This window comes from Coffea eugenioides, chromosome 11 (assembly GCF_003713205.1).
Source record: "Coffea eugenioides isolate CCC68of chromosome 11, Ceug_1.0, whole genome shotgun sequence".
In the NCBI taxonomy this organism is placed as follows: domain Eukaryota; kingdom Viridiplantae; phylum Streptophyta; class Magnoliopsida; order Gentianales; family Rubiaceae; genus Coffea; species Coffea eugenioides.
In genome coordinates this window covers 42,969,718-42,983,579 of record NC_040045.1, presented here as the reverse complement: position 1 = coordinate 42,983,579, position 13,862 = coordinate 42,969,718, and the positions used below count along the sequence as shown (strand labels likewise).

The window sequence follows — 13,862 nt, the reverse complement described above, 5'->3', positions numbered from 1 at the left end:
TTGTGCCTTTACAGATGCCACTGCACTTTTGGCCCCCATAATAATACGACTCCGAATAGTTAATCATGCAAAAGTAGTTTAAAAGATTCTTGATTTCCCTCTCCCTTTTTTCTGAAAATTGAAAAAAGAAGTCAGAAAATCAAAACCCTTCTCTAAATATAAGTGATCATTACTAGCAAGATGATGCTTTTCTTCTCTAATGATGGCCCATTCAATCTACAATATTCTTCTTTTTCTTTCTTTTTTTTTTTTTGGGTTTTTTTGAAGTGGAAACATATAGGGGTATTTTGCTTTTGTTTCTTGTTGGAGATTCTCTTTTACTTCTACGTGTGACATATTGACCAAGAAGTTTATGGTTCCTGGTGCTTGAAAAGGATTTAGGACGCCAAATATCCAACCACATATGGGAATGCTGAATAGGGCTTTTAGGATGAAAAATCTCCTTTTTTTTTTTTCTAGAGATTACAACATATGGCATTGAAAAAAAAGAAAGAAAGAAAGAACATTAATTATTGTCTTTTTAAAAGTCTTCTTTTCCATCTAATCTAACTAGAGGAGAAAAAAAAAAAAAAGATCTAAAGACTTCATTAAATGGAAAAATCCGAGATCAAACCATGAGATAGAGTCCAGAGTAATCAATTAATAATGAAAGACTTAGCTCACCATACACTCAGGAGGGGCCCTTAGTAAAATCTTCCACTAGTTGGAAAGTTTCACACATTTTCCATGACAATGACAATGGATTTATTAGGGACCACGTTCGGGTCTTAGTTCACAAAGGGAATAATTTAATCACTAAACGGAAAAACAAATAATCTAATCCAAGATTGATTAAGCTTAATTGACCCGCAATCCATCCCATCTGTGAAAGTTTTTAAGATTTGGGATTGGTAAGCTGATAATGACAAGTGCTCTTATATCTATCATACCAACATTGTAAATCGTCATTAAGTAATGCTGCTAAAAATTGAATACCACTACAACCACTTTTTTTAATATCTGGGACATCCCACAATGAGTCAAGATGATACCGCATTTTCTTGATGATTTTACAATGAATGGCTGTGGTGGCGATCTCTTTTTTTGTTTTTTGTTTTTTGGTCTCTTTAATTTCAATACGAGGGAATTCATCTTGTCTTTTAATTATTTAATATGAGAATTCTTTTTTTATAACATATAGTGCATAGATATTTCAACCTATCATTTTCAATTACGAAAAAGAACCAGACCCTGCTTTATTTATGATTCCTGAATCGTGGAAAGAGTTTCATCTTTCCAACTAAGGCAAAAAAAAAAAAATAGAGGAAAAAAGAATCCAAAAAAAGTAGAGTTTGGTAAGCATATGGCTCAGATTAATTAAATCCCACTATAAAACAAGAATAGTAAATGAAAAATTAAGTGGCAAAAAAGTAGAAACCATCGGAATCTGCATAAATGCTTCCGCCACATGAGAACAAGTTTGATGGGGAAATATGGATACCTAATGTTGTGACATGTGATAGGTAATAACACCAAAATGCCGGTCCATTTTCTAGAGTTTCCAAGCCAGTCGCCAGATGGACACAATTAGGAGGAAAGGAAAAAAATTGAAATTCTACCCATGATTTTCCAATACCAACTGCTGTCACAACAGAGACTGCTTGACTATTTGATTGTCAAATTCTGCGGTAATCCGAAGGCCTTGTTTGAACCACCCAGCTTTGAAGCCTGTCTTTCGACCGTAGCGGGTCGAGGATTCGAATCTCACCTATAGTGAAAAAAATTTAAAAGAGTTGTCAGAACACCTCTTTGATCTAATCGAATTCATAAACCTAGTCGAATTGGTAAATTTGATAGCCACTTATACAGCATTTTTAGGCTCCCCTCATTGTAGAATACGATAAATTAGGTTATACAAATGTTATTGTTGCATTTAAAAAAAAAAGAAAAAGAAAAAGAAGAAGGCCTTGTGAATTAAAAAAGAATAATAATAATATTCGTTAGTCAATTAGAGGTTTCACACAAACTCCATGTTATTATCGGCATTGACCGTGTTTGTTACATCTTTGAAAATGTGAAAATTACACTTTTAAGAAAGTCTTAGCTCCAAAGCAAAAAAATCAAACCAGTTTGGCCCATCAGACATATGCACTCCCTTTCCAGTATTCCCCGGAATCTTTTAGTCAATCATTCAGAGTTGCACAAGTCACCTAGTAAATAGTTTGGAAAATGGGCACAATTGACCGCGGGTAAATTTAATTTGCGCAACCAATTGGGCCAAGTATTTATTTATTTTTAAATTTTTTTCACGTGACACCATATACATAAGCAGGTTCGGTTTAGATGCGTGCCACGTATATAATATTTAGAGTTCAAATTCAAAATTTATACATATATCTCACAGGCTCGATAGTATATACATTATGACTGTACGAACGGGTGCTTTATTTTCTGTCGTCAATAAATAAACTTCATTGGCTTATAAACTCATACCGCATTCAATTCATACGCACAAAGCAAGAATATTACATTTACTTCTTTCACAGGCCCATACAAAGAAACCCCCCTTTTTTTTTTCTCTACATTTCCCTTGTGAAATTAATGCGCCAAAACTTTTCTTTCTTCCCCAGAAAAGTAATTAATTTAGGTTAAATACTTTTGCAATAGTCCATCTCCTTTGTGCAGCAGGTTGTATTTGGAGATGAATTCTGGTTTGGGTTAAATTCCCCCTCACTTGGTACCCGACCCGTTTCCCCGTATCACTGTCTGGACACAGCTATACTGGCCCAGGCCCCAAGCCAAATATCATAAGCAGTTTCCCCATCTGTTCCTCGATAAATAAAAGAGATAGGGAGTAAATCATTGCCTAAAAGAAGCAAATTGGACAAAAGCCAATTGAATCAAAACACTTATTACCCCAATAAAGTGCAATTATTGGAGCAAACATATGAAGATCTGCCATAAATTAATGAAAAAAGCAGTTACTTTTTTGGCGTAATTTGTAAAATTTGAGTTCTTAACATTTTTTTAATTTCCTCATGAGACAAGTTAAAGTGAAGACGTTATGTACACCTGTCCTACTTTTTGTCAGCTGTTGTGGGAATATCTTCTATCTATCTCTAATTAGGTAAAGATATCAAAGCAAAACTTGAATTATGGCCAACGTTTTTATAGCAATCTCTGTATGTGGAAAACAAACAAACTTAACTATTCAAATAATTTGTGGCAGAGACATGCGAATTATTGACACAAATTTATCTGCTTGCATTATAAACACAATTTTCAACTATTTTTTTTATCTCACGTACATCACATAAAAAAAAATATGTTTTTCATAGCGTACGCAAGGAATGAGGGAGACAAGGGTTGTTGGTTGGGTGAATGATGAAGTCATTGGCTGAAGCAACAATGGAAGCGCCTTTCGGAGAGATAATTCTCGTTGGAGCTGAAATTTAAGGAACAAACAACCTTGTTAGATCTTTCCATACAGGAGCTTCAGTTCCTGTTACTTGACCAAAAATATCAAGATCTAATTTAATCGCCACAATTTTCCATTCTTGACCTTTTGTAAGCTTCCTCTTTTCAGTCTTGAATTTCATGAGAATTTAGAAAGGGAATTTGAACTTATAGGGATTCAATTAAAAAAAAGAAGAAGAACAAGCATTTGTTGAGATGTATTCACATCTGAGTTTCTTTTGCCCATCATTTGTTTGCAAATTTCTAGAAGATGACCCCAAAAGTAAAATGTGTTTGAGCTTGATTAATGTTGATAGATAGCTACTATAAATGAAATTCTCTCTTTGTAGTGAGAAGATAAAGGTGGCAAATAAAACCGGAGAGAGAGAGCATGGTGGATAAGTGTTTGAAATAGGACAAAACAGTGCTAATTATCGATGCAAGAAGTTTTTTTTAGTGTATTTCCTAGTTCCTATCATAACTGCACAAATTCCAGATTTATCTACCCCACACTCGCACGCGATCATCCGTCCCACGAATTTCGACCAAGGAATTTCGAGATCCAAATGTTGAATATCCTTTCCCACGCCCGGCGGGACACTTGCTAAGATAGATTTAGGAATTAATTTTTTTTCTTAAAATTGTGAAAACCACTTAGGGAAGGCATTCAAATACAAGGGACGAATAAATGCGAACGTGCATTCACATAATAATAAGTTAAGTATAATTTAAACAGTTTGGGTAAAATGCACGTCATTCACACGCGCCGCCGCGATGAGAGAGAGATGGCTCATGTGCTCATTTTTTTAGAAAGAGTTTTTTTTATTGTTTCATGTATTTATATACTTTCCCTATTTAATCTTGCCTATCCTCCATTATATTTATTTCCTTTTCCTAATCAACCTGATATTTTCAAAACTATACTTAACACCTAAAATATATCTTAACGTGTGCCTTACAGACACCTACAATTAAATTAATATGAGTACCTGTGTATTTATATATATATATATATATGGTAATTTAGGTGTGATTTACTCTTTCACTAACTAAACATTATTATTAATGATGTGTGATAGTACTAATAAAAAGAAATGTGATTGCAATGAATCGGTTGTCCCATGTAAAAGTTGGAGAGTGGTACTAATTGGAAGTAGTACGTACTACAGAACTGATACAAAGGAGAAAGGATGCAAAGTTTTAATGAGCCGCACTAACACTAAAAACGTATGTGGTGTTGATGTGCTGCAGAGGAAGCCACGTGTACCCTAGAGTCTATCTGATGATAATAGGTAGGTAAGTAAGTGAATAAGTAGGAGGGAGTATATCATACTATTATGCTTTTTGCACAGTTATGTACAAACATCAAATCTGCACAAATTACACACTTTTTCCTCTGTACGAAACAGAGCCATTAGCCAATCCCAAATTGGGCAATCAACAATGGAGTCAGAAGCGGCATCTTTCCGGTCCCATTCTTGTAAATTTAACCAACTCAAAGACTTGTCCCGTAAGCCTAACAACCCTAAAATTTCGACCAAAATAAACCTCATCATCATCCTTCATTACACATGCGGGGCCAACCTTTTTTCTGTCTGAGGTATTTTTAGCCAGTAAAACACACACACATGTAAGTAAGCCCGTATGATAGACTTTTTTTTTTTTTTTTTTTTTTGTCGAAACGATAGATGTCCTATAATCTAATCTAGCCTAGTCTAAGGGGAAGGGGAGGGGGTTCGATGTGAGTACAGACTCCATCGATAAAGGTCAATTAAGACCGCCACAATTTGTGACAAATTTGTGGGAGGCAGGGATTGAACTCCTGACCTTCAGCATCACCTTTAATGGTGATGACCACTGGACCAAATGGCTAGTGGCAGCCGGTATGATAGACTTGATAGTGCTACATTTTTATTACTGTACTTATTATCTATCTATTATTATTGTATTTTCACTACTACAGTCTAGTTTTCAAGATCAACAAGAAAAAAAGAAGAAAATATTTAGGTAAGATTCGTCTATTATTTATCCATAAGACTTGTAGGAGTAGTATCCCAAAACAGGAAAAAGAAAGGCCATTTACGCGGTACTCCATAAAAACAGAAGGCTGCAAGAAGTTTTTCCTTTTTTTTTTTTCTTCTTATCTAGAAAGGAAAGGACAAAGAGGGAAACTCGAGAAATGTCATGAGTATCAACCGTTGATTCTGAAAAAGCATACAGTAGTGATAGCAGTAGTGGTGTATTCTGCCTATATTTAGCAAAAGTTAGAAGGCATTGAAAACAATTATTATTGCTTTTCAGGTTATAAAAAATTCGCAAGTGAAAAAAAAAAAAGATTCTGCTTAAGTGAAAAAAATTCTTGTGGATAAACAGCTAAATGCTGGGAAGATTGCCAAGTTGGTTGCTAACAGAGGGAGGGATGCAGGCGTGTTGCCACTTGCTGCCAGTGGAGTGAATGAATTTCCATTTAGATACATATAATTATACTATAATACTAGTATATTAGTTGGAGGGGACAGTTTTATGTTAAGATAATAAATTATCATTAATATCCTGAGTACAAAAAGCAAGGAAGGTGGAGAGAATCTAGAAATGCCCCCATCTCTTTGCGAGTTTTTCCATTTTCCTCAAAAACCCAGAAAAGAAAATGAATTTAATATCCAGCAAAGAAATCATCACAGTAAGAGAGAGAAAGACGGAGGGGGGAGAGAGAGAGAGAGAGTAGTGTGTGTGTGAGGAGTGAAGAAGTGAAGAAAAAGCAGAGAATAAAAAGAGACCGGATGTTGACAAATTTCATGTCACTGTTCTTAGAAGGTCGTTTGTTTGTGTGAAGATTTCTTATCTGGGATCTCTCTCTTTCTCTCTCTTTCTTTCTCGTAAAAAAATAACACCAATAAATTATATTGCACTTGCTGCTAAAATCTTTTCTTTTTCATTCATTCTTTCTTTCTCTTTCTATCTCTATTAGGACTAGTAGGACTGGGAGGAGAGGAAAAAAAGTTTCTTTCTTTTCTTTCTTTGCTTTCTTTCTTTCTTTCTTTCTTTGAGGAAGGTCTGGGGGAGAGTGGCCCAGCAGATCGAAATCTGCAATCTTTTGTTGAGTTTGATGAGGATCTGAGCTGCTTCTTCAATGGAGTCACTTAATAACCCCCACTTTTTAGTTTATTTATTTTGACTTAATTATTGTTAGTTTTGTTATTGGGTTTTGTTGTTTCTATTGTTTTTTCCCTTTTTGGGTCTTGCTAGTGCCAGCCTGAATTTCCCATGATTCTGAGATTTTGAGGTTGGTACTTGAGAGAAGAAAGCAGTAATAGTTGTACTAATTCAATGATTCAATCCTAGAGGGCTGCTTGAAAGGTGGTTCCAGGATGTGGGTCTGAGGTAAACTCTACATCTTTTTCTTTTTTTATTTAACCTCTACTATTTGGGAATTGGGATTTATTAGTATTTGACCAAGACCCTTCTCAAAACTAGGAAACAGAAATGGAAAATAAAAAGTTCTTGTTTTCGTGAATTTAGTAACTTATAATTGACTTATCTTTGTAATAGAATTTGAGTTGTTTGTTTGGTTTTTTGGGTGATTTATATTGAATTTCTGCATTGGCTATTGTATGCATATTAGGCCAATTACTTAAAGTTTTTTCTTTTGTCTTAATGGGATGATTTGATTATTGCCTGGATTTAGTATGTGATCCTTTTTGTACAGGATCTATTATGGCTTCTGGTTGTTTTGAGTTTTCCCTTGTTAACTCTTGAAAAAAGGTAAAGATTGTAACTTTCTGTGTTTGCTCTTTTTGTTCTCTCATTTACTCTTTAAATGCAAAATTAAATTCTTGTTTTGGCTTGTAGATATTTATTTATACTCTGCTGCCGGTCAACTGAATCTGTATTTGGATATTGCATCTAAATTTAAATAATTAGTCAATTGCATTTGTTAAAATCAGTAAGTTGTTCAATCACAACCCGATGTTTTTCTTGTCAAATGCATGTTGTTTTAGTGTCCAACAGCTGAACTTGGAAGAGCAATTTTTCTTCTTGTGCCTTTCAAAACTTTTTGGAATTCAATTTTTGAATCTAGTGTATACGTGATTTCTCTCTGCCGTTCTTTCAGTTTTACCTACACTGCAGCATCAAACTTCTTATTAACAATTTTTATGGGATAGTTTTTTCTTTTGAAAATCAACATAATTTTGCCAAGGGGACAATGAAAAGGAGTTTTCTTGATATCTTTAAGAATGGCATGGAGTTTTAGCAGAAAAATATGCAGTGTGACTGAAACGGGTAAGGTTGTGACCAACTTTATGTTCAGCATAGAAATCAATCAGCTTCATGGGTCAATATGACATTCTAGAAGTCAGTGATCACAAATTTGACATGATGACCAATATTTCCTTTGGTGGTACTGTGAGACTTCATTTTCACTATCGAGCATGGTAATGCTATGCTGATAACATTTTAATTTGGTGAAAGAGTACCTATTTGAATTATTTATGCAGAACAAGTTGCCTCTACCTGACCTAGATGATATTTCTCCTCCTTATTTTTCTGTGCTGCTTTCAGAGTTTCATTTGAAAAAATTTTTATTTTGCTTGTTACTTTACAAAGCCATGTGCGTGTGTTTTCCTTTACAGTGCCAAACTATTTTAGTTTTGTCTTGTTGATTACTTGAATTGTTTGTATGACTCTGAATTTGTGTCTTCAATGCGGTGAATGTATATGATTCATGGCACTTCTTCGCATAATTGATTTGGGTTTCTTGGAGAGTACATTATTGCAGTATTTTTATGTAAAGCAAGCGGTTGTGTATTTATTGTTGCAAAAAGATCAGAAAGAACCAGCAGGAAATCTGGGTGTCTTCTTGTATTGTTTTGTTGTTATCAAGGGACTGGTAACATTCTATATTGGGTGGAAAGTGGTAAATGCTGGTCTTAGCTTTCTTGTAGGAACCATTCAAGAGTGGCCTTCAATTTTGTCTTTTCTTACTCCAAGTTTGCATATACATACATGTCCATCAACAGAAATCTCACCGTTGAATTTCAATGAACTCCTGACTTTTGCTTACATATGTTTAGTTCCTTATTTGTTACTGCTAAACTTTCTAATTTCTGGTAATGTCAAGATCAAGTGATCTCATTTTATCCACGTCACCCCATTGAAGGTATTTTAAACCAACACCTTATTTTGAGAAATAGTGTCTTGGGCTCCAAATTTTCTGAAAACCTAATTATGTTACTGATAAACAAAATCGATCTTTGCATTTTTTTCCATTTACCTTTTTGTTTGTGGGTAAGAAAGGGTATCAAGTTCAACTGCTTTGCTGATTGGTTTGATAGATGCATCAAACAACTATGCTGCTAACTTGCGGGAGTATCTCTGTCTATCCTCATTTTGTCACATAAAAATGCAGCCTCGTTGACATGAGTTTAGTATTCTGATATGACATGAGTTTAGTATTCTTATGGTCTACACTCCCATAACATGTAATCAGATGCTACTTTAACATATTTTACTGTTTGCATGGTCTTTTTGCGGGGTGCATTAGAATTTCCTAATCTAGCAGCTGGAGCTTCTGCACCAGTATTGCCCTGTTCTGTGGATGGGATGTTCCTGCTTTTGCGTTTCATGTGTTTTTTTATCTGTCTATGGAATTTAATGTGGGGATAGATTACCACTCTCATAGGACAAAGAAGCTTTTGAGCAAAGGTTTCTGGTTCATAAACAAGTAATATGTGACTTTGCCTTCTTATTGTTACATCTGGATTTCCAGGGCTGTAAAATGCATATTGTAAAGTACTGCATCAGTTGCTGTACGTTTACCATACTACTCCACTAATCGTATAGTTATCACTAAAATTGATGCAGAATAAGACTTTTGGCTTTAGGATGAAAAATGTGATTTCATGCTTTATTGTTTGCAGGAATGGGAACGCAAGTACATTGCAAAAGCTACTTGCCAGGTTATTATTCCATGAGGGACCTTAATGACGATTCTAACAGTAGTAGCTGGCCTCTGTTTTATGGAGACAAGACCTTAACAAGTGCACAATACTATAATGGATACATTCCAAGGACTATAACAGATGCATATCTAGGGTATGATAAGGATCAATTAAAACAGAAAATGCTTGAGCATGAGGCCGTATTCAAGAAGCAGGTAAACTGCTTTGGTTTACATGTTGGAGTATGTGTACCTCTTCTATTTCATTTGGCTGTTTAGTCACTTATGACCTTCAAATTGAATATCCACAATTCTTTGTTGATGTATTTTGGAATGATGTCAGACACTGGAAAAACGATTCTCATTTTTTATCAACATAAAAGTTTTTGGGTCCAACTATTTTAACTTTACTATGTATAGAAAACAAGAAGTAGATTAGGTTCCTAGCTGGTCCTTATTTCACTCAGTTTGTACACTATCTTGCATATTTCTTTCTCAAATAACTCTCTCCCTTTAATTTGGAAAATAAGATGACTTGTTGTTATTGTGCTTAAGTGATGGATTTCGCAGATGCCTGATTATTGCTTTCTCTTTCTGTTTTTCTTTTCCCTAGGTTTATGAGCTCCACCGGCTTTACAGAATTCAAAGGGACATGATGGATGAATTCAGAAGGAAGGAACTAAATAAGCGTCAGATGTCTATGGAACCGTCATCTTCATCAAGCCTCCTAGGTTCCCAAAGGCCATCTGAAGATGCTGGGAAATGGCATATAGCTAGTTTTCCTTTGGCAAATTCTGGCTATCCAAGACCTTCTGTGTCAGGTGCTGAAATCGTTAATTCACCTTTGAGTTGTACAAAAGGGAACACCGTGCCAGCTGGTCGAGTTAATGGTTGTGCGTCAAAGGACTGCGAAGTGCTAGAGGCTAGGCCCTCCAAGGTGAGGAAAAAGTTGTTTGATCTTCAACTCCCTGCTGATGAATATATTGATACTGAAGATGGGGAACAGTTAAATGACGGTAAGATAATTGAGGTGTCAGGTTCTCTACCTAATGGGAATCACAGAAAAGCCCCTGAGAATCATGACAAATTTTTTCCTAATGGTGGTGTTGGTGAGAAATTGGGTTATCAAAGCAATGCTTCAGCATCGGACTCATGTACTAGAGGCACCGTCAGATTGGCTGATCTGAATGAGCCTGTTCAGCTCGAAGACATAGCTGTTGCCTCTTCTGTTGAATTTCTTGGTAAATCTGCTAATCATGGAGAGAGCAGAGGCCTAAATCTGTCTGCTAAACCAAGTTCAGGAATTCATGGCCTGCAAAAAGAAATAATGAATAATGCGTATTCTGGAAATCATAATGTAACTATGACTTCTGTTGGAAGTAGAGGCAATGAGAGAGACTGGCTTTCTGGAGTGTATGAATCAGGTAGTGTTTTCATAAATATTTGTTAAATTTAGACTTAAAGGTCTTCTTTCTCTCAACCTCTTTCTTCTTTGATATTCTTGCAAATTCCAAGATTGTGTGATGATGCAATTCTTCTCAAGCTCATGCAGTGCTTCATCTTATATATTAAGCACTAGATAAGCATAAGATTTCTGAGATTATTGGCAGGAAAATCAACAGTTACAATTATGTCAATAAAAACTTTAGCATCTTGTTGATTTTCTGTCCTTATCTTCAATATTAATGCTTATTTTTAGTGTCTTGTTGGTTACTTGTGAGGCCAATCTTCCTTATTATTTTTGGACTTAATAATTTTTATCACCTCTTTTGTATAATAAATGATATGGTCAAACCATATTTTTTGTTCAAATGTAGTTTATGAGTTGTTGGTTGTCATATTTTCAGGTGATGGTTGCTATTCTGTTGCAGGTCAGAGAAAGAATAACTCGATACCTCAAGGGTTCCAGAAAGATAAGTTGCCCATGCCTTCCCAACCAGCACAATTGAGGGTTAACAACACTTGCCAACCTGTGGGAATTCTTCCAATTGACTGTGAAAGGGAAGAAAGGTGGAAAGAGAGAGCTACCTGTGGTTTGGAAAACCTTGACAGGGTTCACAATAACTCGGATTATAACCATCTTGAATCAGTTATGACTTCCCAGGTGCCCAAACCATACACCTTTGGTAATTCCTCAGATTTTGCCAGTTCCTGGTCGCACTCTGCATTATCATGGGGAAAGCCAACAAGTAGCTTCCCTCAGAAGCTAAATTCTTTTCATCCATACCCATCAATACAGGCATCGTCAATTTTGAGTAAGAGTTCACAGTCATCTGCTCAAAGTCATGGTGGTTTGGTGGACAAGTGGCACAATAATGAGCGTTCTTGTTTGACTCCAGGCATGAGAAGTGATGTACCGACCATAAATGGGTTTTATCACGGGTCTTCCTCAGGGTCTAAGGAGGTGCTGGCTCGTTACCCTTCAGTTAACATTAGCCATCTGGACTGCAATAAAAGTGATAACATGGCATCTATATGCTGCTTAGATCATGGACCTGGGGAGTTATCAAACGGCTGTACAAAGCCTGCAAAAGACATGGACTTGAATGCGGTCCAAACAAAGTGTTCTTCCAGTGAAGATGTTGTGATTATAAATGATAAAAGTAAGCCTGGAGACCATCTAGCAGCATTGCCTTGGCTTCGAGCTAAGCCATGTGGCAAGAGTGAGACTGCCAATGTCAGGAGAGATTCAAACTCAGAGAGCTTCAGCTTCTTTCAGTCTTCTCCAAGTATATTATTTTGTGAGGGTGAACCATTAAAAGATCTCAATGAAATGTTGACTCAGAAAGAGAGAGCAAATTCAAGTGACTGTGAGGTCGGTATAAAGAAAGAGAGTAGGGAGACCCAGGGTATAAAAAAGATTCTTGGGGTTCCCATTTTTGAAAAACCTTCAAATTTCAAAAATGAGTCATCCTCATCTCTCTCAACTTCAGTTAGCCTTCCTCGCACTCTTTCAGGAGAAAAAGTGGAAATGGAAGCGAAAAATAGACTGATTGATATTAATTTGGCTTTTGATGAGCAGCTTGCTTCAGAAGATTTGGCTGTTGAGAAGGTAATGGACACAAAGGTTGCTCGTGTTAGGAATGTCATTGATTTGAACTCCTGTGTCACTGAGGATGAAGAGCTATTGGCACCCTCTGGCGTGAGCAACAGTGAGAGTGTGAAGATTGCTGTGGAGATAGATCTGGAAGCTCCAGTTCTGGAGACTGAGGATGATGTTCTGGCTGGGGAAGACGATAAGCTGTGCGAGGCATCTCTTCAACCACCAGAACCAGAAGTGGAGGAAGCAAATGATGAAGTTATCAGGATAGCTGCAGAAGCTATAGTTTCTCTTTCTTCTTCTAATCATCTGCTTCCTATTGAAGAGAACACGTGCCAACCGACTGAAGATCCTTTGGCAGAATGCCTGTTATGGTTCGCTGATGCAGTGTCTTCTTGTGCAGATAAACACAATGGCCCTGTGAGCAAAGAAATAAGAGGCACTGACAGTTTAGTAATTGGCAATTACTCTTCTGATGAGATGGATGATTTTGAGGTCATGACTTTGCAGCTGCAGGAAACTAAAGAAGAAGATTACATGCCTAAACCTTTTGTTCCAGAAGTTCAAAAAATTGAAGAATCTGGACCAAATTCAGTACCAAATCGATCTAGGAAGGGACAGACAAGGAGAGGCAGGCAGCGGAGGGACTTTCAAAGGGATATCCTTCCTGGCCTGGCTTCTTTGTCGAGGCATGAGGTAACTGAAGACCTTCAGACATTTGGAGGGCTAATGAGAGCTACAGGCCATCCTTGGAGTTCGGGGTTGACAAGGAGGAACGGTACAAGGAATGGAGGTGGCAGGGGAAGACGACGAGCAGTGGTTGTTGAAGCTGTATCCACTGTTGTTGCGACTGCAACTTGCACTCCTCTGATGCAGCAGCTTAACAATATTGAAGCTGGTTTGGAGGACCGAAGTCTAACAGGGTGGGGCAAGACAACCAGACGCCCCCGCCGTCAAAGATGCCCTGCTGGTAATCCTACTCCTGCGACGTTAACGTAATAATGGCAAGAGGCTCTATTACGAATTAAAGAAATTATACAGAGAAGCCATACGAAGGCATCTGTTTGATGACTCTCCTGGGTTGAGGTTGTTCTAGCTGGGGATTTGTCTTTGTACATGTCTTGTAGCCCATAATTTGGACCCCCCTGGTTATTGTGTCTTTGAGCTACCAACTTTGTAATGTTAAAAAATAATGGCACCTGATTTCTTGGCTATATAAGTCATTCCTTCAAATCAGATCAATATTTTTGTTAAATCCCGCATTTGAATCTTGGAACCTTTACTGGTAATGAGCATGATAGGGTACCTTTTGTGAGGCTAGTAGAGCAAGGGTACTTTTCTCTGTTGACTCTAGAATATGGTAAAAATTTCTCATTTTGCATGAAAGAAAGGAAATTAGTTTATCCGGCTGTTCTCAAGAAAGGTGGAAACTAATCTCAATAATCGTCC

General features: G+C 36.7%; 1 protein-coding gene across 3 annotated transcripts; it reads left to right on the top strand.

The window, feature by feature from the left end:
- The first annotated feature begins 6,237 nt into the window (after positions 1 to 6,237).
- Positions 6,238 to 13,652, top strand: LOC113751455. 3 transcript variants are annotated; one of them, XM_027295474.1, is made up of 5 exons: positions 6,238 to 6,816; positions 7,142 to 7,197; positions 9,354 to 9,589; positions 9,987 to 10,797; positions 11,221 to 13,652. In XM_027295474.1, exons 3-5 carry the CDS (start codon positions 9,356 to 9,358, stop codon positions 13,410 to 13,412), a joined length of 3,237 nt encoding a protein of 1,078 aa, XP_027151275.1. In that variant the 5' UTR covers positions 6,238 to 6,816; positions 7,142 to 7,197; positions 9,354 to 9,355; the 3' UTR covers positions 13,413 to 13,652. The 3 variants fall into 3 exon arrangements, with proteins under 3 accessions (XP_027151275.1, XP_027151276.1, XP_027151274.1); XM_027295475.1 differs by lacking the exon at positions 7,142 to 7,197 and having other exon boundaries at positions 11,245 to 13,652; XM_027295473.1 differs by lacking the exon at positions 7,142 to 7,197.
- Positions 13,653 to 13,862: the final 210 nt, after the last annotated feature.

Bases quoted from the DNA above. Each gene is read 5' to 3' on its own strand.
- LOC113751455 (XM_027295473.1), top strand. From the start codon at position 9,356: ATGGGAACGCAAGTACATTGCAAAAGCTACTTGCCAGGTTATTATTCC. The intron at 9,590-9,986 runs GTAAACTGCTTT...TCTTTTCCCTAG, and splicing joins AGGCCGTATTCAAGAAGCAG to GTTTATGAGCTCCACCGGCT. The intron at 10,798-11,220 runs GTAGTGTTTTCA...TCATATTTTCAG, and splicing joins TTCTGGAGTGTATGAATCAG to GTGATGGTTGCTATTCTGTT.